This window comes from Ostrinia furnacalis, unplaced genomic scaffold (genome assembly GCF_004193835.3).
Source record: "Ostrinia furnacalis isolate ACB-3 unplaced genomic scaffold, ASM419383v2 OfSCF1785, whole genome shotgun sequence".
In the NCBI taxonomy this organism is placed as follows: Eukaryota; Metazoa; Arthropoda; class Insecta; order Lepidoptera; family Crambidae; genus Ostrinia; species Ostrinia furnacalis.
Window position 1 is genome coordinate 55,984 of NW_021132024.1, and position 22,150 is coordinate 78,133.

Consider the following 22,150-nt stretch of genomic DNA (forward strand, 5'->3'; position numbering starts at 1 on the left):
TTGAAAACCAAAGTACAATACCGAACTCAAACTACATATGTCAATGACTGGACAATAGCATCAAATTCCAAGATTTTGAGGTAGGATAGTAAGATAATAGAATTAAAATTTTAGGTACTTTTTCTATTTCCGAACACGGTCTGATATTGCGAACACGGCCCTTAACAATCAGGGTTTGCACTACAAGCACAGATTATATAACAGTAGCAAGCTACAAGGTACTTGCGCTATAGGTTTTCCACTCAAAGACGCCTTCGATGTTTACCCACTGAGTCGCTACCTACCCTCTTAAGTCTAATGGCAGTGTTTGCTATGTAAGAGTACCATTATCTAAAGGGCAGTGTACTAGCACATAATAATAATACTAGGTATAGTACTTGTCATTCGTAATCTGCGGCGCCAACTCGTAGTAGGCACGGTGGACCCCTTCAATGTATTTAATGGGTATGAAGCAAGGGGCTTGCGAGCCCCTGGTTAATCAGTTGGTTCGTATGTATTACTTTGGTTCAATTACGAAAAGACCTCATAAATGGGAGTCTTATAGGCGACCTTGAACATCTTATTCACGAGTTTCAGGGATTTTGCTCATTATACCGCTTGTGATATGGTATCGGTTCTTATCACAAGGATTTACCGGTTCAGTTCATTATTTATTGCTTTATATTACAACTGTCTACAGTATTTTTGCGCACGGGTTATGCATAGCTTATTTTTATTGCTTTGATACCTAGAAATAACAATAACAATAAAAAATTGTTCTGAATTTGCTTTTATCGTATCCCAATGAGAATGTGACGTGCATCTTTATAGACATTCTACTATGAAAATGGAATATTCAAATCGCTATAATTTCTTAAAAAGCAAATATTTTTAATTTGTAATCGCACTTCTTTATACAACACTTCCTATATATATGTTACAGGAAATGTATGAATTCTAGGAATTGTATACTATTCCTAGGAAATGTATACAATTCCGAAGCTATTTAGGAAATGTATAAAATATTGCTTCAGAGATTTTTTAATACGCACATATCCTAGGACATGTATACTTTTCCTAGGAATTTTATAGAATTCCAATATTGTATTAGGAAATGTATAAAACTAAGCGGCACAAGCGCAGTCATGTGATTTGGTGCCCCTCAGTACGCCTAAAATTTTATTTAGACAAACCACATTGACCGATAGGTACTTTTAACTCACAACTATTGTTTAGCCTGAAAGTTGTTTTCGCACTGTTATACTTTGACTGAAAAAAATATTTGCCTATTGGCATACCTTTCTTATACACTCTAGTCTTCAGGCATTGAGGTAATTTGGACGAAAAGATGTTGCGTAGTTTCCCGAACGCTGCCCAGCCGAGTTGGATTCGACGATTGNTTTGCCTGTCCTTGTCTGCCGGTCTCGGAACTAAACAGTGTCGCGGTCGACTGAGCTATACCTACCCACGTCTGCCGGTCTCAGAACTAAACAGTGTCGCGGTCGACTGAGTTATACCTGTCCAACTGTCCATGTTTGCCGGTCTCAGAACTAAACAGTGTCACGGTCGACTGAGCTATACCAGTCCTTGTTTGACGGGCTCAGAACTAAACAGTGCAGCAGTCGACTGAGATATACCAGACCAAGTATCCATGTCTGCCGGTTTCAGACCTAAACAGTGCTGCAGTCGACTGAGATATCCAAGTGTCCATGTCTGCCAGTTTCAGAACTAAACAGTGTGATGGTTGACTGAGCTGCTTTCTACATCCATTCCACTCAGTATCAAACTGTGTTAATGATCCCTGTCCATTCCCAATGACTTCCAGTTTCATGTGTTTCGTGTCTAAAAAACCCAGTGAATTGCATTTTTACATTGAAGTTCAGCTGTGAATGCTTTAGTTCTGTATTATGAAACGACACGCAAGATTAGATTCAAGATTGTTTGAGAGATCTATTATAATCTCGATCATTTACATTCCTGAATCAATGATGGAATAATTAAGATTTCCTATATTCTACCCTGGTTATAAATTTAATTTTTAGTGTCGTTTCATTATGAAATGAATGTTCTACATAATTCAAATAAGTTCGCGTTAATGGAAACATACTCTTTATAGAGGATAGAGTAAGCAACAAAGTTTTTTTTTTTGATTATAAATAAAAATAACTATAACTTTTAATGTATTATACGTATAGGCTTTGTAAATTATAATGAGCTTTTTAATGACCTACGTACTAATGCTGCTGGAAAATTTGTCTAGTATTTAAACATACGTAATCGAGTATTACTTTTACTTATAGAAACAATAAAAGTTAACGTAGCTTTGCAGTAGAGTTAGTGAATTTATGTACCATTATTTTAATAGCGTATGGATTATTTATAATCATTGTTATAGATAATATTATGCGAATTGTGTACTGAGTAAATAATGCGACTATGTAAAAATAAAATAATTTAAGTATACAGGGTTATGAGTAGTTATGTACTCTCTTGATAAAATTATAGTCCCATGATTTTTATTCACTCATGAAATTTTTGATGCCCGGTACCTGCTGTTTAATTATTTCAGTGGAATTTTAAGTACATCTTATTATTATTGTTCGACACTTCAAAGGATTACATAATTTAATGTATGTTACAAATAATTATAATTAGGTATGTGCATTGTGATATCCTTTTAAGAAATATTTAAACCGAGTTATCTTAGACTTTTCTTTTATTATATTAATAATTTTTAACCAAAGGTATTTAAGATATAATTTATGTGATATAATTAGTTTATAAATATCATCTATGTATTTTTATATTTTTACCACATCTTGTAACTATATTGATTTCGTTTCTTAACAAAATAGCTTGAATGAATCAGTACAAATGAAATAATAGGGTTTTAAATTAAAACATAACACACATTTTGTGTTACTGATACTAAAAATGTATTACTTGTGTATTTAGCCGTAATTTGAGGCACATAATTTCCAATTGCGCTATAAAATCGTACATATCATACCTATCTTATACCTACCTATACCAGTGTGTCCGGGCATGTAGTGATCAAACTTTAAGGGCGTAATCTATGGACAATTTTATCGATGAAAATACTTCAAATTTGGGGCTTGACCCATTTCTCGCAAAATTACAAGGATTTAAGTTTTGAATTTTAAGTTTTCACCTCTTCCTTCAAAAACAAGTGATAGCGTGGGTAGCTTAACACTAATAAGCAAAAATGTTATATCATGCGATAGCCAATAAAATTATCTATTAGCAGAAGTAGAAAACAGATACAAGTTTCATACATTTTAAAGGAGTAAGAATGGATTTAATTAGAAAAAAACATGACTTTTTTCACTTCTTTTTCAGTTATTTTCCAACACAAGAAAAACCAGGTCGTTAAGGTATGTTTTATTTGCATTTTATTATTAGTATTTGAGCTATTCTACAAAACGAATGTAAATTTATTAGTCTACGTCTATTAGTTTCGACGTAATTGCTAAACAAAGATGGAAGAAGCTATGGAAACCGCTGGGAAGGGGTATCTTTGTTCTGCTTGTAATATTTGCTTATTAATGTTAAGCTACCCACGCTTTCACTTGTTTTTGAAGGAAGAGGTGAAAACTAAAAACTTAAATCCTTGTAATTTTGAGATAAATGGGTCAAGCCCCAAATTTGAAGTATTTTTATCGATAAAATTGTCCCTAGATATTTCCCTTAGTTTGATCACTACATGCCCGGACACACTGTATAATTGAGGTCAAGTGCTTCAAAATAATAATAAAATAATAAGCGACGTCGGATGACTATCTGAGCCAGCTCCATTTTTTTTGCTTTTTACCAATTTTTCCATATTTTAATTATCTCTAGGAAGTTTAAAAATCCTTTTTATTTATGTGTGAACGGAAAAATATACATGATACGGATACGTATGCCAAAGACTGAACGCAGAATGAGTTTATAATAATTATAATGTTAGATATTTTAAATGTAATAATTTTATAATATGCAAAATATAAGAATCTTATTTCTTTATTCTCAGTGTTTTATTATAACGTTCAACATACCTACCAACATACATCAGCTGCAATCAACCATCAGGTACATAGTTTGATTAAATTAACAAAACATTAGGAATTCTTTATCACGCAATTATTTTTGATAATAAAGACATCAACGCGTGGGATATCTCTTATCAAAATTAAATTTCAAGTTTTATCAAATTTTACTACATCAGAACGTAGAACAATTCCTAGAAACTTTTAAGTATTTAAAATAGGTACTATGTATCTCCATTTTCCGTCGAATTTTTACCATTTGAGAAAGTATTTTCTTTTCTTTTTTTTTTTTTTTACCCAGGAAAATGGCCTATCCATACCTACCGCCGGGGGACGGTAGGTTATGTGGGACTCGAACCCATTAAAAACCTGGGGTGTTCCCTCTGCCGCATAGTGGTCGGCGCCTTGGGTACTAGAAACGACTAAGGCGCCTTACGCGGACGTCCCGCCCTACACGGCGGGACCCAACACGCCCCCACTTAATGGGGGGCCGACAGGATTAGCCGGGACCACGAAACTAACTAACCATAACCACCATAACTAACCAACTTAACGGCTACTACGGTTTCTCGAGCGAAAACGTACTTGTCGTAGTAATATTGTTTGTGCTGATTTATTATTATTAATCTAAACATCATTATTATGCCGGCCGTTTGGTGTAGTGGTTCAGAACGGACTACTATGCCGAGAGGTCCCGGGTTCGATTCCCGGCCGGGCAGAAATTGAAATGATGAATTTTAATTTCTGTGACGGGTCTGGGTGTGACTATGTATAATATGTATGTATTTAAAAAAAAAAAGTATATAAGTAGTATATCCGTTAAGCTAGCACCCATAACACAAGCATTAAGTTGCTTACTTTGGGGCTAGCTGGCGCTGTGTGAAATTGTCCAAAAAGATTATTTAAAAAGATTTATGCCACTTTAAGTTTACTTGCGTAAAATTTTATTAGATAAACCAGTATCTAATACTTAAATCATAGATAGCTACTTATTAAATAGATATTAGTTTTTCGGTATAATTAATCAATTGTGATTGGAGTAAGCAAGATAATAATAATTATGATCTTAAGTATTAGTTAATTGGAGTGTATTTGAAAACTTAAGAACACAAACTATGTCAATAACTGGACAATAGCATCATATTCCAAGATTTTGAGGTAGGATAGTACTCGTAGATAATAGAATTATTGTTTTTCTTCCATTTCCGAACACGGTCTAATATGGCAAACATGGCCCATACCACAATCAGGGTTTGCACTACACTTGCGCTATAGGTTGTCCACTCAAAGACGTCTTCGATGTTTACCTTCATAAGTCTAATGGCAGTTTGCTATGTAAGAGTACCATTATCTAAAGGGCAGTGTACTATCACAGAATAATAATAATGTACCATCGGTAACAGTGTTAACTATCCATTGCCAGTCATGTCGTCTCGTTCTATCGCAAAGAATCACCATTTGATGAGAGCGAGAGCAAAAACGGAAATGGATAGTTAACAGTGTGGCCGTGTGTACTATAAGTTCCAAAATACTGAACTGTCCAATCCATGACATTGACAGCGGGGCGCCACCGTCAATACCGGATCGCTGGTTCTGTTTTTGCCATGTTGGAAACCATAAAGTTGAACGATGGTAGCGCCCCCCTGTCATTGAGTTTGGTGGGACAGTTCAGCGTGGGTCATCTTTACGGTACTGTACTAGTTATTTGTAATCTGCGGCGTCAACTCGTAGTAGACAAGGGGCTTGCGGGACTTCCGAGCCCCTGGTTAATCAGTTGGTTTCTATTACTTTGGTTCCAATACGAACAGACCTCATATGGGAGTCTTACAGACGACCTTAAATTTTTTTTTATTTTGCTTATTATACCGCTTGTGATATGGTATCAGTTCTTATCACAATGATTTACTGGTTCAATTCATTATTTATTGCTATAGATTATACGCATAAATATTTTTTACACAAACTTATTGTTTTTATAATAATGTATTCATAAAAGTACGAATACTTAATCCTTTTGTCGCAGACAAATATATTTAGGATAAGTAATGGAAGAAAATTATCTTATCTTAACCTAAATGAATTCCCAGAGCTATTTCAGCGACCTTTATTTCTTGTTACATAGTTTTGTTTGTTAATAATTTTTATTAAATAAAAGTCAATAAGATTTAAAATGATGCTCGATCTATCAAGCTTGTATCGTCTACGATACACGCTTCAACACTTCCAATACATAGTTACTAATTTCAATACTTAGATTGAATCTTCATACATAGGTACTTACTTAATTAACCATTTTAGTGGGTAAACGAATTTATTTTATTCCGGTACACGGTAGGTACCTAGGTATTTTCAATATGTACCTTCTGATTGCAATGTTTGTCTGCGTTCTAAAGTAAATCCTAAGATTTTTTCTTATCTACGAGTATTAGCTCAACACTATTATTACCGCACTTGACTGACGCGTCTACTGGTCTTGCATTGAGTTTAAAGAAGTAGGGTTTTGTAGGTTAACATTTAAATAATTGTACTCGTACTTAGGTAGTCATGTGCTACAGTGCTGAACTTAGTAATTGTGAGATGTTTTAATGTTGTAATAAAGTTTTGCTATTTATATATCTACATGGCAAAGTAAGTGGCTGTTTATTTTATGAATTCAATATTTTTTTTCTGCTTTTCTTTGGAGAGTACAAAGAAAAGCAGAGTTTATTGCGTAGTTATCACCATTAATATATTTTTAACATTAGACTAGTGAATTAGAATAGAATTATTGAAAATCTGACAGTCAATACTTTTTCTTGGTTTGCTTTATATAAGTATTTTTCTATTAAGGATATTGTTAATAATCTATTTATTGAAGATCTCAGTACCTAATCAATTACAATTACAATATAAATATCCGTACCTGGTGAAATTATTGTAGTTAAAATGCAGACTTCAACAGCTTGAAGACGTTCTGCTAACCTAATTAGGTACGAGTATGTAATAAATTTGCGACATTTATTGCACTACCGCTCCTACTTCTGTGACGTGAAGTATTTATTATTAGCCCCGCACGTGCTGCAAGTTGTTCATAACAAATAGAAGCACAGAGCTTAGCGGCCTGACTATGTCCATTGTTTATTATTCTGCTATCTACGAGTATTGCGGAAGGTTTACTGTTTGTGCGCCTGATTTTTAAAAAGTGTAGCTGTCTGTTTCGTTAATTGGCCAGCTCCTTTCATTTAAACGTTGGTAAAATTAAGATTCGAATTAAGCACTCAATTATCGACCACCATTTATGCAAGGAACAAACATAAACACAAACGCTTTTTTATAAATCAAAATACTTACAAATAATCTTCTCAGTATTTATTATAAATTAAATTATAACTATCATAATCCACATTGTTAACTTTATCAATGTTTGATCCTATCTGCAGATAAGGGATCGTAAAGGATTTATACTGAATCTCAAAATAATGGCACTCAATACGGACTCACGCTTACAGCTGCGTGTTTCCAAAATTCTGGAGAGGTAAACATTTGAAGTGATCTGAAGATGTCGGATAGTCGTAAAGGGAGTGTGGCTGGGTCCCAGAGGCCCAGCAAGGCGCCCAACAGTGGGCTGCAGGAGAAGGCGATCGAGCTGGACGACGTGCTCGTGAATGAGCTGGGCCAGTTCGGCAAGTTCCAGCTGTTCAACATCCTGCTCGTGTCCATCCCCATCATAATGTCTGCGTTCATGAGCGAATATATTTTCTCGGCTGCAGCCGTTCCACACAGGTAATTTCAAATGTTCTAAGTTCTTTCAACCTACGAATTAATCACCCAGTTGAAACAACTTTCCTATAGAAAAGATTAGTTTGTTGTATTGAATAGATTCTGCAACTACTAAACCGATTTAAAAAATTCTTTCATCTTTACTATTCTACAATATCCCTTAATATAGGCTATAGAATATGGATGGATAAAAACATTATGTGACAGACAGAAATTAACGCGAGCGAAGCCGCGGCAAAAACCTACTTATTTATAATTACCTACTCTGAAACATCTAGGGAAGTGTCAGTATAATTATTATTTTTAGGTGTCAGATCCCAGAATGTGGGGAGTCTCATAAAGACCACTACTTCAACCCCGCGTGGACGGGCGAGGCCATCCCGGCGGGCTCCAGCTGCGAGCGCTTCGCCCCGCGCGGCCCCAACGGCTCGCTGGCCTCCTGCCCCGCCGCGCTCTTCTACCAGGACCAGCAGATCCCGTGCGACGGCTTCGTCTACGGGAGGGACAATTCCGTCGTCTACGATGTGAGTTCAAATACCGTTGCGAAAATCATAATAGGAATTTGATGAAAATATTTAGATGTGAAAATGTGATCTCCATCAAAGAACATTGTGAATACTAGGTGGATGTTTTTCCAGTTCGACCTCGGGTGCCAGGAGTGGATGCGCGCGCTAGCAGGCACGCTGAACAGCGTGGGCACGCTGCTGGTGCTGCCCATCACGGGCTACGTGTCCGACCGCTTCGGCCGCCGCGTGGCGCTCGTCATCAGCGTCTTCAACCTCGGGCTCATCGGCCTCATCCGCGCCTTCTCCGTCAACTACCCCATGTACCTGGCCTTGCAAATCCTCCAAACCACTCTTGGAGCTGGCACCTTCAGTTCTGCGTATATCTTTGGTAAGGATGCCCAACATAAAGCTGTTATATGAATTAACGGTTACAGATATGTAATCATTTTCAATATTTTTTTTAATTTCAGCTACGGAGTTAGTTGGTCCTAAATTCCGTGTCGTCACCAGTGCGACTTGTTCATCTATGTTTGCCGTGGGTCAAGTGATCCTTGGGAGTGTTGCTTGGGTGATACAGCCCTGGAGATACATGATCATGGCACTCCACATCCCTTGCTTCCTGATCATTTCCTACTACTGGATACTATCTGAGAGCGTGAGGTGGCTGTTGTCAAAAGAGAAATATAACGAAGCTAAGAATGTCCTGGAGAAGGTGGCTCGAGTCAACGGGACTCATATCAGCGAGAAGTCCTTGCATGCGCTAATGAACCCTCCGCCACCTCCAGTCGTTGTTGAGAATAAGGTAATCAATATTAATATAAATATAAGATAGCGATGACTTAAGAAATGACGATTGCAAGCATTTTCTTCATGAATGTCAGATTGATTTGCATCAGAATTTTATTGGATAATAGACATTTCTATTCGTATTTTCTTGGTTTTACAGGATGAGCCGGGCATGATCGCTACAATCGTCAAATCTCCAGTTCTTTTGCGACGAGTGCTCACGACTCCCATTTGGTGGATCACCACCACCTTCGTCTACTACGGCCTGTCCATCAACTCCACCAGCTTGTCCGATACCATGTACCTGAACTACATCCTCACTTGCGCCATTGAGATCCCTGGCTTCTTCTCTGCTGTTCTCCTCTTGAACTGGATTGGAAGGAAGACCACTCTGTCCGGGGGATATCTCCTGAGTGCTGCTTGCAACATCGCTTTCGCGTTCATTCCCACTGGTAAGTTTTTTCCATTTTCTTGTAGATCTGCCATATTAATTGTTGGTTTTTAACACGAGTAAAATATTAAATAGCATTTCAAATATTAAAAGCTATTTAAAAAAAATGACACCCCGAGCTGGATAAAATTAATGATTGGTTTGTGTTTATTGTAGCAACAAGATATAAAAGGATAAAAACTAAAAACTCATAAAATTAATTTATTTATGCAAGTAGGCTTTTAAAAAGCACTTTTACACGATCCAGTATTAACCCTACTACTGCTTCAAGTGATGATAAAAGTGAAAGCTAGAAGTGATTAGGATAATAAAATCTTAACATAAATAAATAACATAAAAATATGCTTAAAAAAGCAAATCAAAAGCATCGCTCTGGTTATAAAAGGTTTTAATACATAGTACCTACATAGATTAAAAAAAAAACTGTTTATTGTAAATAAAAATATTATTGAAAATAAAAAAAATTACATAGATACTATTTCACGGCAGAAAATACTAACGACAGTGGCTAACAATAAATTCTACTAATAAAAAACATTGACTTACCTTTATGGCACTAATAACTAGATGATTAGATTAACAGTACCTACCTTCTAGATCAGACGTCAATCGAGCCTATCGGTTAAAGTATTGTCTTGAATTAGTTTTTGATAGGAATCTTAATAATTCTGATTAGGAATTGTATTAATGATAAAGCGGGAAATTTATTTTAAAAAGTTTAGTACTTATGCCTTCTACTTTAAATAAAAACACAGCATGAAATAACTAATTATGGGCTAAACTGACGAAGTTTTTATTTAAAAAAAAATTACGACACAACAATGCATGCGAAATCTCTAAACGATATCAAACATGGATTAATAACAAATTAATGGGTCATTGCTTAGAAGATAATCGTATCTTTGAGTACTTTATTGATACTGTATCTGGAGACAACAACAACCAAACACAAACACCTTACTTCTGAAATGAAGAGTAAAATTTACATTGCTTCTTCAAAGGTACCTAATTTCTAGGTGGACATATCGGGAAATGTGCGTGACAATTCAATGTATAATATAATATTTAAAGGGCCAGATTACATGTTGTTGGTCTGGAGAAAAGTTCTGATTCAGAAATGTTCCCAGAGTCCAGAACATTTGTTTTGAATTCCAGATCTGACCGTACTTCGGCTGATTGTCTTCCTGCTGGGCAAGTTTGGCATCTCGCTGGTGTTCACGTCTCTGTACCTGTTCACGTCGGAGCTGTACCCCACGCAGTACCGCCACAGCCTGCTCGCCTTCTCCTCCATGATCGGCAGGATCGGCTCCATCACCGCCCCTCTCACTCCCGTGCTTGTGAGTGTCATACTTTTTAAAATTCCAGAAGTAACCATATTCTTAGCATCTTCCAGTAATTCTCTTTGGATCTATTCTACTAACAAACGAATTCTCTTCTCGAATCGAAAGAGTACTTGCTGTTCTTCTGACCTTGTTATGTATTTTCCGTAGTTTAATTCAAGTAATTAACTTAAAATACTCTAGACAAAAATGCCCTACTGTAATGGACTCATTCACATTTGAGGTATCAGTGGTATCAGTCAGAAGAAGACCTCTAAGTCTGTAAGTGATTATCACGTATAATCTCCCTGTTTGCAGACGGAGTACTGGCAAGGGTTGCCGTCGATCCTGTTCGGCTCCATGGGGCTGCTGTCGGGCGTGCTGGTGCTGACGCAGCCCGAGACGCTCGGCACCAAGATGCCCGACACGCTCGCCGAGGCCGAGGCGCTGGGCAGGCGCCCGCGCGACGGGCCCAACTGATCTGAGAACATTCATTATTCATTAGCATATAGGCCCTTCTCAGGGCATACGCGTCCCAATATACTCGTAGCTTGCCCTGCCACTACTTTGGGACAACATATCGGCTGGTGTCGAGAGAAGTGGCGGGAGAAACTCGGTCACCTTTAACAATAAGCGAGTGTAGACGATCCTACAGTTTTATTTTGTTTAGGGCTGAGATTAGAGCTGTTCTGATTTCAGATCCTTACATAAAATAAATATTATGAAGGCCTTACTTACTGCAGCACTGACACTAATTTTATGAGAGCTTTGGTCGCCCGCTACGCGGGCTACAAAAGCTAATTTTATGAGACACCTTTTGCAANTTTTGCAACCTGATCAGATATTATTAAGATATTGACTGTATGTAAGTAAATTTAAGCTACAGCAGCAGGCTACCAAAGCAGGTAAATAAAAACGTTTTTATCAAATAGGTGCCACCTGCCTTCCAAATGATAGAATATTTATGCTTTTCATGTAAATGTGACTCCGACCTACACGTCATTTTTCATTGTATTTACGCATCGCTCTCTTTTATAATAAAGTTTTTACATATTATACTATTTGTAAGCATAGTAAAATGTAACTAGATTTAATAAATTATATTTTTTGTACAAAATAAAGTTTTTTTATACCTACCTATTATCCTAACAGTTTATAACATAGGCGTGACATAGGCCTCCTCCAAACTTGGGGAAACAATCTTATTTTCTTAAGAAAACATCAAAATTATACTAAAACATATAATAGGGAGTGGGAGTTGAAGGGTGAGGTAAAGTAGGCACATCCTATCCTACTAATATTATGTATTAGTGACAAATGTGATCGTATGGTAAACACGAAGAATTCGTCCATGACATAAACTCAAAATTATGGGGGAACTAAGTATTTATGGTGGAATTTTGTAATGCCACCTGAAAGGAAAGTACTATCTATTTACTAATTCCATCTATTACTACCTTTAGGAACAAATTGCTCGCGACCNTGAACTGAAAGTGACCAATACATATCAAGGTCGGCACTTTGAGCAACATCTTATCATTGGGAAATTCTTACAACGCAATTATTTTTGATAATAAAGATCAACGCGATATCTAATCAAATTTCACGTGTTACCACATTTATTACATAAAATATATTTTTAAAGATAATAATAACATATTAAGTCGAATAGTCCCTAGAAATCTTTAATCGGTACCATTTGAGTACCTATTGTTTTTCTGGCTCCAGCCAAACGTCTCCAAGCAAAATCGAAGTAGGTACCTAGTTGTAGTAGAAGAATTGGTCGTTTAAATTATCTATCAATTTTTTTCTGCTAATGAAATGATTAATCTAAACATCATAATATGCCACTACTTGTATGTTAGTAGATAAAATGGTATTATTTAACTTTATCATTGGTAGGTAGGTTAAATACCAAGATAATATTAGTTTTTCGGTACAATTAATCAATTTCATTATCAACGAGTTACTTATTCCAATGTGGGTGATTGGAGTTAGATATGATCTAAATATTATTTGAAAACCTACAATAACTCAATTTGTTAATTTATTAATTGTTATACTTAAAAAAACAATTGATAGAATTGGTTTTGCAGTGATATTCGATGAAAGAACTATTTATGTACTAGATTGGGGAGAATGGCACACAACAGCAATACTTACCCTGTAAACGCTGATTGTTGTAAGTTCAATTATACCCACAGTTCCCCTCCACCTGAGGTCTAATGGGAGTGTTCACTGTATGTGGACATCTAGTACTTTAATCAAATCAAATCATTTTTATTTTTACGTGCGTTGGTACTTTACATGTTGTACAGTGCTTAGCGTCCTATATTCATTGTTCCATAATCTAAATGGCAACTAAATTTCAATCACTTGGCTGAGTCTTAGTCAGTCAACTTGAAAGAGCTGAACTTCAATACGACAAGTTAATAAACTTTAAATTATCTAGTTCAATTAACATTCGACCTAAGTTCGTAGGCACTCAATTGGATGCCACCACGGCACCGTTATTAATTATACCTTCATTAGTTGGCTCATTAACCCAGATGGTTGCGACAGAACCATAATTATTGTGATGAATTTTAACAGATAATAATTCATTAATACCTAAACCTAACCGCCTAAAACCTGTTAAAATTAATCATTTAGCAAATCTAAAGTTTAAAAATTAATTAGTACCATATTGAACGTCAACAATCAATAAGATTGGAAAATAATAACAAAATTGTAATTGTCACAAAAGACAATAAAAAGCCACAATCAACGCAAGACACGAACATTAATAGACTAAGAGCTAGTGAACGTCAAACCTACATCATTTATAAAAGCTGAAAGTTTGTCAGCGTGCTCCCAAGATAGGTTAGAATGTTGGTGAATCATGAAATTTGGGTCATCGTGGCTTTGGCTACCCTAAAAAAATTGTCTGGCAAGGAGATGGAACTGTCAAAACTATCTGGCTGATGTGGAAACAACTTCTAATCTCTCTCTAATCTAATCATTGCCCAAATATAATACATAGACGTGAGTAGAATTACAGTCTATACAGAAAAGTTAGAGTTACGTTATACTATAAAAGCTGATTTTTATACATAATATTTGAGCAATCATCAGAAGTATTTTCCTCATTAATCAGACAGTTTTGACAGTTCCAACTCATTGCCAGACGCAGACAGGAGTATACTCGTATTTATAATTAAGGCAGCTGAAAAAGCCACGCTGACAAACTTTCAGCTTCTATAAAAAGACGTAGGTCTGGCGTTCACTAGCTCTTAGTCTATAATACAAATGCTTTTTTTTTTTATAAAAAAAAATGTATTTACCTAGATAAAATTAAATTATAACTTATCATTATGCATTTTGTTATCTTTATCAATGTCTGTAGATAATGGATCGTTAGGATTTATAGTGAAAAATCAAATCAATGTACTCAATACGGACTCACGCTTACGGCTGCGTGTTTCCGAAATTTTGAAGAGGTAAACATTTGAAGTGATCTGAAGATGTCGGATAGTCGCAAAGGGAGTGTGGCTGGGCCCCAGAGGCCCAGCAAGGCGCCCAATAGTGGGCTGCAGGAGAAGGCGATCGAGCTGGACGACGTGCTCGTGAACGAGCTGGGCCAGTTCGGGAAGTTCCAGCTGTTCAACCTCCTGCTCGTGTCCATCCCCATGATTATGTCTGCATTCATGAGTGAATATATTTTCTCGGCTGCAGCTATTCCACACAGGTAATTTCAAATATTGCAACTTTTCAAGACAACACTAGCTACAAGGGTTAATTGATACTTCTGTGAACTTATGTGAAATTATAATAGGTAATTACGTAACACATTATCTTGAATTATTCTAGATTTACCATAAACGAACCATTTTTGTTGACCAATTTTTATTTTATAATATAAACTATAATTTAATTAATTTAAACAACAGTTCTTTATTTATTGTTCTGATAGCCACCTTAAGAAAGTGAGTTACATATAATTTAAATTCCAGGTGTCAGATCCCAGAATGTGGGGAGTCTCATAAAGACCACTACTTCAACCCCGCGTGGACGGGCGAGGCCATCCCGGCGGGCTCCAGCTGCGAGCGCTTCGCCCCGCGCGGCCCCAACGGCTCGCTGGCCTCCTGCCCCGCCGCGCTCTTCTACCAGGACCAGCAGATCCCGTGCGACGGCTTCGTCTACGGGAGGGACAATTCCGTCGTCTACGATGTGAGTTCTCATACCGTTGCGAAAATCATAATAGGAATTTGATGAAAATATTTAGATGTGAAAATATGATCTCCATCAAAGAACATTGTGAATACTAGGTGGATGTTTTTCCAGTTCGACCTCGGGTGCCAGGAGTGGATGCGCGCGCTAGCAGGCACGCTGAACAGCGTGGGAACGCTGCTGGTGCTGCCCATCACGGGCTACGTGTCCGACCGCTTCGGCCGCCGCGTGGCGCTCGTCATCAGCGTCTTCAACCTCGGGCTCATCGGCCTCATCCGCGCCTTCTCCGTCAACTACCCCATGTACCTGGCCTTGCAAATCCTCCAAACCACTCTTGGAGCTGGCACCTTCAGTTCTGCGTATATCTTTGGTAAGGATGCCCAACATAAAGCTGTTATACGAATTAACTGTTAAAGATATCTAATCATTTACAATTATTTTTTTTAATTTTAGCTACGGAGTTTGTTGGTCCTAAGTTCCGTGTCGTCACGAGTGCCTCTTGCTCTTCTATGTTCGCCGTGGGCCAAATGATCCTTGGGAGTGTGGCTTGGGTGATCCAGCCCTGGAGATACATGATCATGGCACTCCACATCCCTTGCTTCCTGATCGTTTCCTACTACTGGATACTATCTGAGAGCGTAAGGTGGCTGTTGTCTAAACAGAAGTATAATGAAGCTAAAGTTGTTTTGGAAAAGGTGGCTCGAGTCAATGGGACTCAAATTAGTGAAAAGTCATTGCATGCGCTGTTAAACCCTCCGCAACCTCCAGTCATTGTTGAGAAAAAGGTATGTTGTTAATTCATTGGCACTAATAAACAACAAATTAATATACTCGTATTCAATACAACCTAAAATAGATGATTCTTAAGTATTTTTTTGCCTTTAAAGGATGAGCCAGGCATGATCGCTACAATTGTCAAATCTCCAGTTCTTTTGCGACGAGTGCTCACGACTCCCATTTGGTGGATCACCACCACCTTCGTCTACTACGGCCTGTCCATCAACTCCACCAGCCTGTCCGACACCATGTACCTGAACTACATCCTCACTTGTGCCATTGAGATCCCTGGGTACTTTCTTGCTGTTTTCCTCTTGAACTGGATTGGAAGGAAGACTACTCTCTCTGGGGGATATCTCTTGAGCGCAGCTTGCAACTTAGCTTTCGCATTTATTCCCTCTGGTAAGCTATATCATTTTTTGTGGCTCTGTCCGTATCTCTGTCATATTTTTAGTTATATTATAAAAGGTTGATGAAAGTGAAAGGATATTAAGAGTAACACCAACAAAAGCATCACTCTGGCTGGCATCATAGCAGTGGTCACACTTCGGTGCTTTTTGCAACAAAAAATTGCTATCGACAAAAGCGATGTAAATTAGGTTCTTCATGTTTTATTTAGACCGCACAGTAATTCGCAATAGCAGATAAATAATAAAAGTGTTATCTACTAATACTAAAAGATTATGAATAGGTAGATTAGAGGCAATTTTGCAACAAAAAAGTTATATCGACGGATACTATCTAGAGGCCCATAAAGACAGCAGTTCTCACAGCAATTCGACTATACAAAACCTTAAAGCACAATAGAATAATAAAAGTATTATCTATTCATACTAATAACCATACGATTAGATTATGAGTATCTACTCACCAGATTAGATGTTAATCGAGCCTTCGATATGCTCGATTGACGAAGTATTGTTTTGAATTTGTTTTTAATAAGCATGCATACATTATCTTAACTCAGATTAAAAATTATAATATGGTTCACTGTGTGGTCTCTTAATCATTATTTTTCACCGATACAACAAGTAATTTTGGCCCTAATAGCCCAGTTTAAATCGACTAGTCAACCATCAAAATTTATGCTTTCAGTAAATTTTATTTAATTAAGCTTTAATGCCGTTAACGGGCATTCTCTGAAATTTTTACCATGTACATGTATTTGTTTTGGATTCCAGACCTGACCGTGCTTCGGCTGATTATATTCTTGCTGGGCAAGTTCGGAATCTCGGTGGTGTTCACGTCTCTGTACCTGTTTACGTCGGAGCTGTACCCCACGCAGTACCGCCACAGCCTGCTCGCCTTCTCCTCCATGATCGGCAGGGTCGGCTCCATCACCGCCCCTCTCACTCCCGTGCTGGTGAGTATCAGACTTGTATGAAGTTGACAAACTTGACCTTCATTGGTTGGGTTTTTATGGCGGTCAAGCTGTAGATCCTGGCTACACAGGAGTTGCAGTGGTGGGAACGAGAGGTGGGAATAGTCCCGTTGTATGGAGTAAGAATATGCTCTTAATTAAACGTAGCATATTCCAGCTCATATTTTGTTTGATGTTCTATACTACTACTCCTTGGTGGACCCCACATTAGTTGGACTAACGGTCTGGTGAAAGTCGCGGGAATTACCAAGATGCGAGCAGCATAAGGATGATCGTAATGAAAATCCTTGAGCCTTTGTTCAACAGGATTTTGTGCGCAGCACTAGAAAATTCAGAATAAGGCAACCAGGACCTACAAACGACGGTATATTAAGCTAAACACTGAAAACATGTTATTCTTTGTTGAGCTATACCAGCAATTTTGCAAAAACATACAAAGATGACCGAAAAAAAAGATTATTGACTTAACCGTAAAATTATCAATAAAATTATCTATAATTATCATTAAAATAATTCAAACTGAAAAGCGCCATCTACCTACTCGTACGAGTATTATGTATTTAGATTTATTGTGATAATTATAGATTTAATGAATAATTTGCATGACTTAGTTTCATAGTAAATTACTAGATGTCGCTGTGAGTATTATAAGAAAGAAGTATGACTGATACATAACTGATTTTACAAACAAATTAAGTTGGTGGCCGATCTTTGTTGGTTAAATAATAACACTATTATAAAGGGAGAAAGTTGGAATTTAATTAGTTAAAATCATGATGTTGATCAAAATTATATCAAAANAATTATATCAAAATGCAAGTAATAGGAGAGACCACGTCAAGTCAAGATTTTACTCGTAAACACTGAACGAACGAAGTGTTTAATAATACCATCATTCTCCCTGTTTGCAGACGGAGTACTGGCAAGGGCTGCCGTCGATCCTGTTCGGCTCCATGGGGCTGCTGTCGGGCGTGCTGGTGCTGACGCAGCCCGAGACGCTCGGCACCAAGATGCCCGACACGCTCGCCGAGGCCGAGGCGCTGGGCAGGCGCCCGCGCGCCGGGCCCAACTGATCTGACACAAATTAATTATTAATTTACTAGCTACTTACTATCTGGGGGCACGGCAGTGCCCCCGCCAAGTCGAGCGCGAAGCAAACACTGCCGTACCATCTTTACTGGAACCATTTCGCCGCATTTTCAGACCTCTATTTGAGAACCTCTGGATAAGACCAGAACGCAGAAATTTTTGTCATCTAGTAAGCTATAATCACATACTTAAAATCCAAAATTTCAAGTTTGTAGGTCATTTAGTTCCGAAGTTAAGCGAAAGCAAAGTTTCGCATTTACGACACTCACTCACTCACTCACTGATGATCATCAAAATAGAACTAGTACTTCCCATTAACTCAGAGAGTTGAAATTTGGTACAGAGTTAGGGTTTAATGACTACATAAAGGGAAAACTATAAAAACTAGGAAAATCGAAGATCTGGAGTAACACCACATTCANGGAATAGTCCCGTATTAATTTACTAGCATATAGGTCCTTCTCATTCTGCCTCAGACATCATAAAGGTAGCAGGAAGGTGCTTGACGCAGGCCGCTACCAACCGGGCAGCATGAAAAGCATTGGGGGAGGCCTATGTTCAGCAGTGGACGTCCTATGGCTGAGATGATGATGATGCTGATGAGGCCCTTCTCAGGGACAACATATCGCCACCACTTCAGTACCTCTAGTACGAAAAACTTTCGAGTTCGTTTCGTTGCGTATTCAAAGTGTCATCGAAAAATTTTGTATGAAAAATTAAACAGCGCCCCCTAGGGCGGCTATAATATAGGGGGCGCTGTTTAATTTTTCATACAAAATTTTTCGATGACACTTTGAATACGCAACGAAACGAACTCGAAAGTTTTTCCTACTAGAGGTACAGGACAACATATCGGCTGGTACTGAGCGAAGTGGCGGGAGAAAATCGGTCACCTTTAACAATAATGGGGTGTACTTAGATAATCGTAAAGTGTTTGTTTGTTTAGGGACGAGATTAGAGCTGTTCTGATTTAATTGAATTCGTACAATTCTCCATACAAAACGCTAATTTCATAGCAAGGACCTATTAATTAAGGCATTACTTGGGAACTGCAGCATTCTATGAGAGACAGTAGCTTTTGCAGCCTAAAACTGATGTTATTATGATATTAACTGTATGTACAGGTTATACTTTTGTATGTCACAGTGTACAAATTATAAATTATTTATCTTTTTCATGTATACTACTTCGTTTTCATTGTATTTACTCATATCTCTACGAATAAACTTTTTACAATAATGTATTTGTAAGCAAAATAAATTATATTTTTTTTACAAAAAATGTATCTTTTTTACACATGCTATGTTCTGCGAAATAATGACCATTAATTGTATCTTTAGTGGCGTGTGTCCACACATCGGCTTTCAAAATGCCTTGCCAGTGTGCCGTCCTGGCCGCCGGGTTGGTCGCCGGCCGAGCCGCCCGGCCCGGCATGGTAGGTACAATTTACCTAACGTTGAAATTAAAAAAATAACATTTATCGTACCTGTGTCGTATCGTAAATAATATATTTAACGCCATCGTAGATTTCATAGCAATGTTGAACCTAAGTTTCATAACTATGATGAGGTTTATCAGTTTTTCCACAATGGGATGTAACATCTATTTTTAATGCTGAAAACAACATAACAAGCAAAAAACCTACGTACTAAATGTGTAACTTATGGATCTAACTTGGCAACAACTTAATCTGTTTACGAAGGTTTTCATTTTCGATTAGATATTTGAGATTAAAGTAATCCGTTGTGTAAAGCCTACTTATTCCTGGCCTTATCTGCTACTTAAGAGGGAATATAAAAAAAAATCATTTACATGTAAAAATAAATAAAAGGTTATAATATATAACTTTAAGGCTATACCTGCGCTGCCCACAAAGTTTCGTAGCAAGACTGACTGTTTATTATTCACCTACTTATGAAAGCTTAATTAAACACAAAAAAGAAAAATTGCACCACTCACTATAAAAGACGGCATTTGACATCGTTGCATTTAATATCTACAACCCCAATGGGCCATGAAATATCATTTATTTAACTTTCTACCTGCATCCATCATAGACCATAGTCACAGTATATAATAATATTATGAGCTATAGTATATTTTCAAATAACATGCCGCTGTCAATAGATGGCGTTAACAGTCTCAAAACTTGAAGGCTTATTATGTTTAGTATCATTATTTTGAAAAGATTTGCTATTGGAAAGACCTAATTTGAAGTAACTTCTTTTGTTGCTGAAAAACTGAAACTTCTATTATTTAGATCAGATAAGCAAATGGATCTTTTACCGTGCCCAAGTTTTTTCAAGACCGACATTGGAGTAGAGGAAAACCTATACTATCTATACTAATATTATAAATGCAAAAGTAACTCTGTCTGTCTGTCTCGCTTTCACCGCGCCTAAACCACTGAACCGATTTTGATGAAATTTAGCATAGATATAGTAGATGGTAGAAACCCTTCACTATAGTGGAGGAGGCTCATAGTCCAGCAGTGGACTGTAAAGGGCTGTTGATGATGATGATGATAGTTTGAGTCCCGGGAAAGGACATAGGATAGTTTTAATCCCGGTTTTTGAAATAGGGACGCCGCGATAAAGTTTTTCTGTGACAGACAAAATTCCACGCGGGCGAAGCCGCTGGCAGAAAGCTAGTAATGTAATATAATAGTATTGTATCAATGCTTTGTATTTCGTACATACTTACTCGTAGGTTGGCGTCCGTTTTAATATCATGGCAGATGTTTTACATTTTGCTAAAATTGACACTAAGGCTGAGTTGCATCACCATATTTTAACCATAATAATAACTGGCAAGCCGAGAACTAAAGTAGGTATAACGTATTAGGTTAAACTATATCGGAAAGTTTAATAATAGAGATAATTTAGGCTAAATTTTATTATTTTATACATCGCGCACAAAACAAAGGAACGCCCTTTGTTTTGTGACGCACTTTCAAGATGAAGTTTCTCTGTTTATTCTCAAGCACCGTACCTAGCGGTTATTTTATAAAACTTCGGGTTTTCCCAACAGGTGGTTTAAGATTTTAGATAGTATCTTTATGTACTTATAATATTATCACACGTTAATGCAATTATAAACAAGCCTATTATCCAATTAATCAATTCAACATTCTACTGAAGTATTTTTACCAAAATAAAAAAAAACAAAATCAAAATTCGTTTATTCGTGGAACCTATCTAAATGACATTTACAGGTGTTAAATATTAAGTAGTCGGTATAGTGATACCGACTACTTAATATTTAACACCTGTAAATGTCATTTATGTCTGGCCCAAGGTCGGCACAACATAACATCATTGAGTCGTATTAGGTTAGTAGAAACTGAATAAAATAAAAAGTAAGTTAGTAATGTCCAATCAGTAACCATTTCATCCCATCCCAACTAATATTATAAATGCGAAAGTAACTCTGTCTGTCTGTCTGTCTGTTACGCTTTCCCGCTTAAACCTCGCAACCGATTTTGATGAAATTTGGCATAGAGATAGTTTGAGTCCCGGGAAAGAACATAGGATAGTTTTTATCCCGGTTTTTGAAACAGGGACGCGCGCGATAAAGTTTTTCTGTGACAGACAAAATTCCACGCGGGCGAAGCCGCGGGCGGAAAGCTAGTATTACATAAACATAAAAAAGTGAAGAATCTTACAATTTGTCAGTTAGAATAGGCTTTGCTTATTAATAAGGATAGCATCTGCTTGTGAAATACTTGAATATTTGTATCTTTTAGTGTATGTGTGTTATTGTAAATTTTTGGAGCCATACTAATGAAGCTTTTTTGTTTTAAAGCAGTTTTTGAGAAAAGTGCACTTAAAATGTGACCGTGACGT

The 22,150-nt window shown here is 37.2% G+C and overlaps 2 protein-coding genes across 4 annotated transcripts; both read left to right on the forward strand.

The window, feature by feature from the left end:
- Positions 1-6,402: 6,402 nt before the first annotated feature.
- LOC114353709 (organic cation transporter protein-like) lies at positions 6,403-11,938 on the forward strand. Of its 3 annotated transcripts, none has more exons than XM_028305788.1 (8): positions 6,403-6,594; positions 7,448-7,790; positions 8,095-8,311; positions 8,426-8,681; positions 8,764-9,095; positions 9,240-9,531; positions 10,686-10,867; positions 11,168-11,938. In XM_028305788.1, exons 2-8 carry the CDS (start codon positions 7,567-7,569, stop codon positions 11,327-11,329), a joined length of 1,665 nt encoding a protein of 554 aa, XP_028161589.1. In that variant the 5' UTR covers positions 6,403-6,594; positions 7,448-7,566; the 3' UTR covers positions 11,330-11,938. The 3 variants fall into 3 exon arrangements, with proteins under 3 accessions (XP_028161589.1, XP_028161588.1, XP_028161590.1); XM_028305787.1 differs by having other exon boundaries at positions 6,403-6,656; positions 11,168-11,937; XM_028305789.1 differs by lacking the exon at positions 6,403-6,594 and adding an exon at positions 6,981-6,997.
- A 2,331-nt stretch (positions 11,939-14,269) lies between these two features.
- On the forward strand, positions 14,270-18,330 carry LOC114353710 (organic cation transporter protein-like). The gene is made up of 7 exons (XM_028305790.1): positions 14,270-14,576; positions 14,842-15,058; positions 15,173-15,428; positions 15,512-15,843; positions 15,946-16,237; positions 17,017-17,198; positions 18,128-18,330. Exons 1-7 carry the CDS (start codon positions 14,353-14,355, stop codon positions 18,287-18,289), a joined length of 1,665 nt encoding a protein of 554 aa, XP_028161591.1. The 5' UTR covers positions 14,270-14,352; the 3' UTR covers positions 18,290-18,330.
- The last annotated feature ends 3,820 nt before the right edge of the window (positions 18,331-22,150 follow it).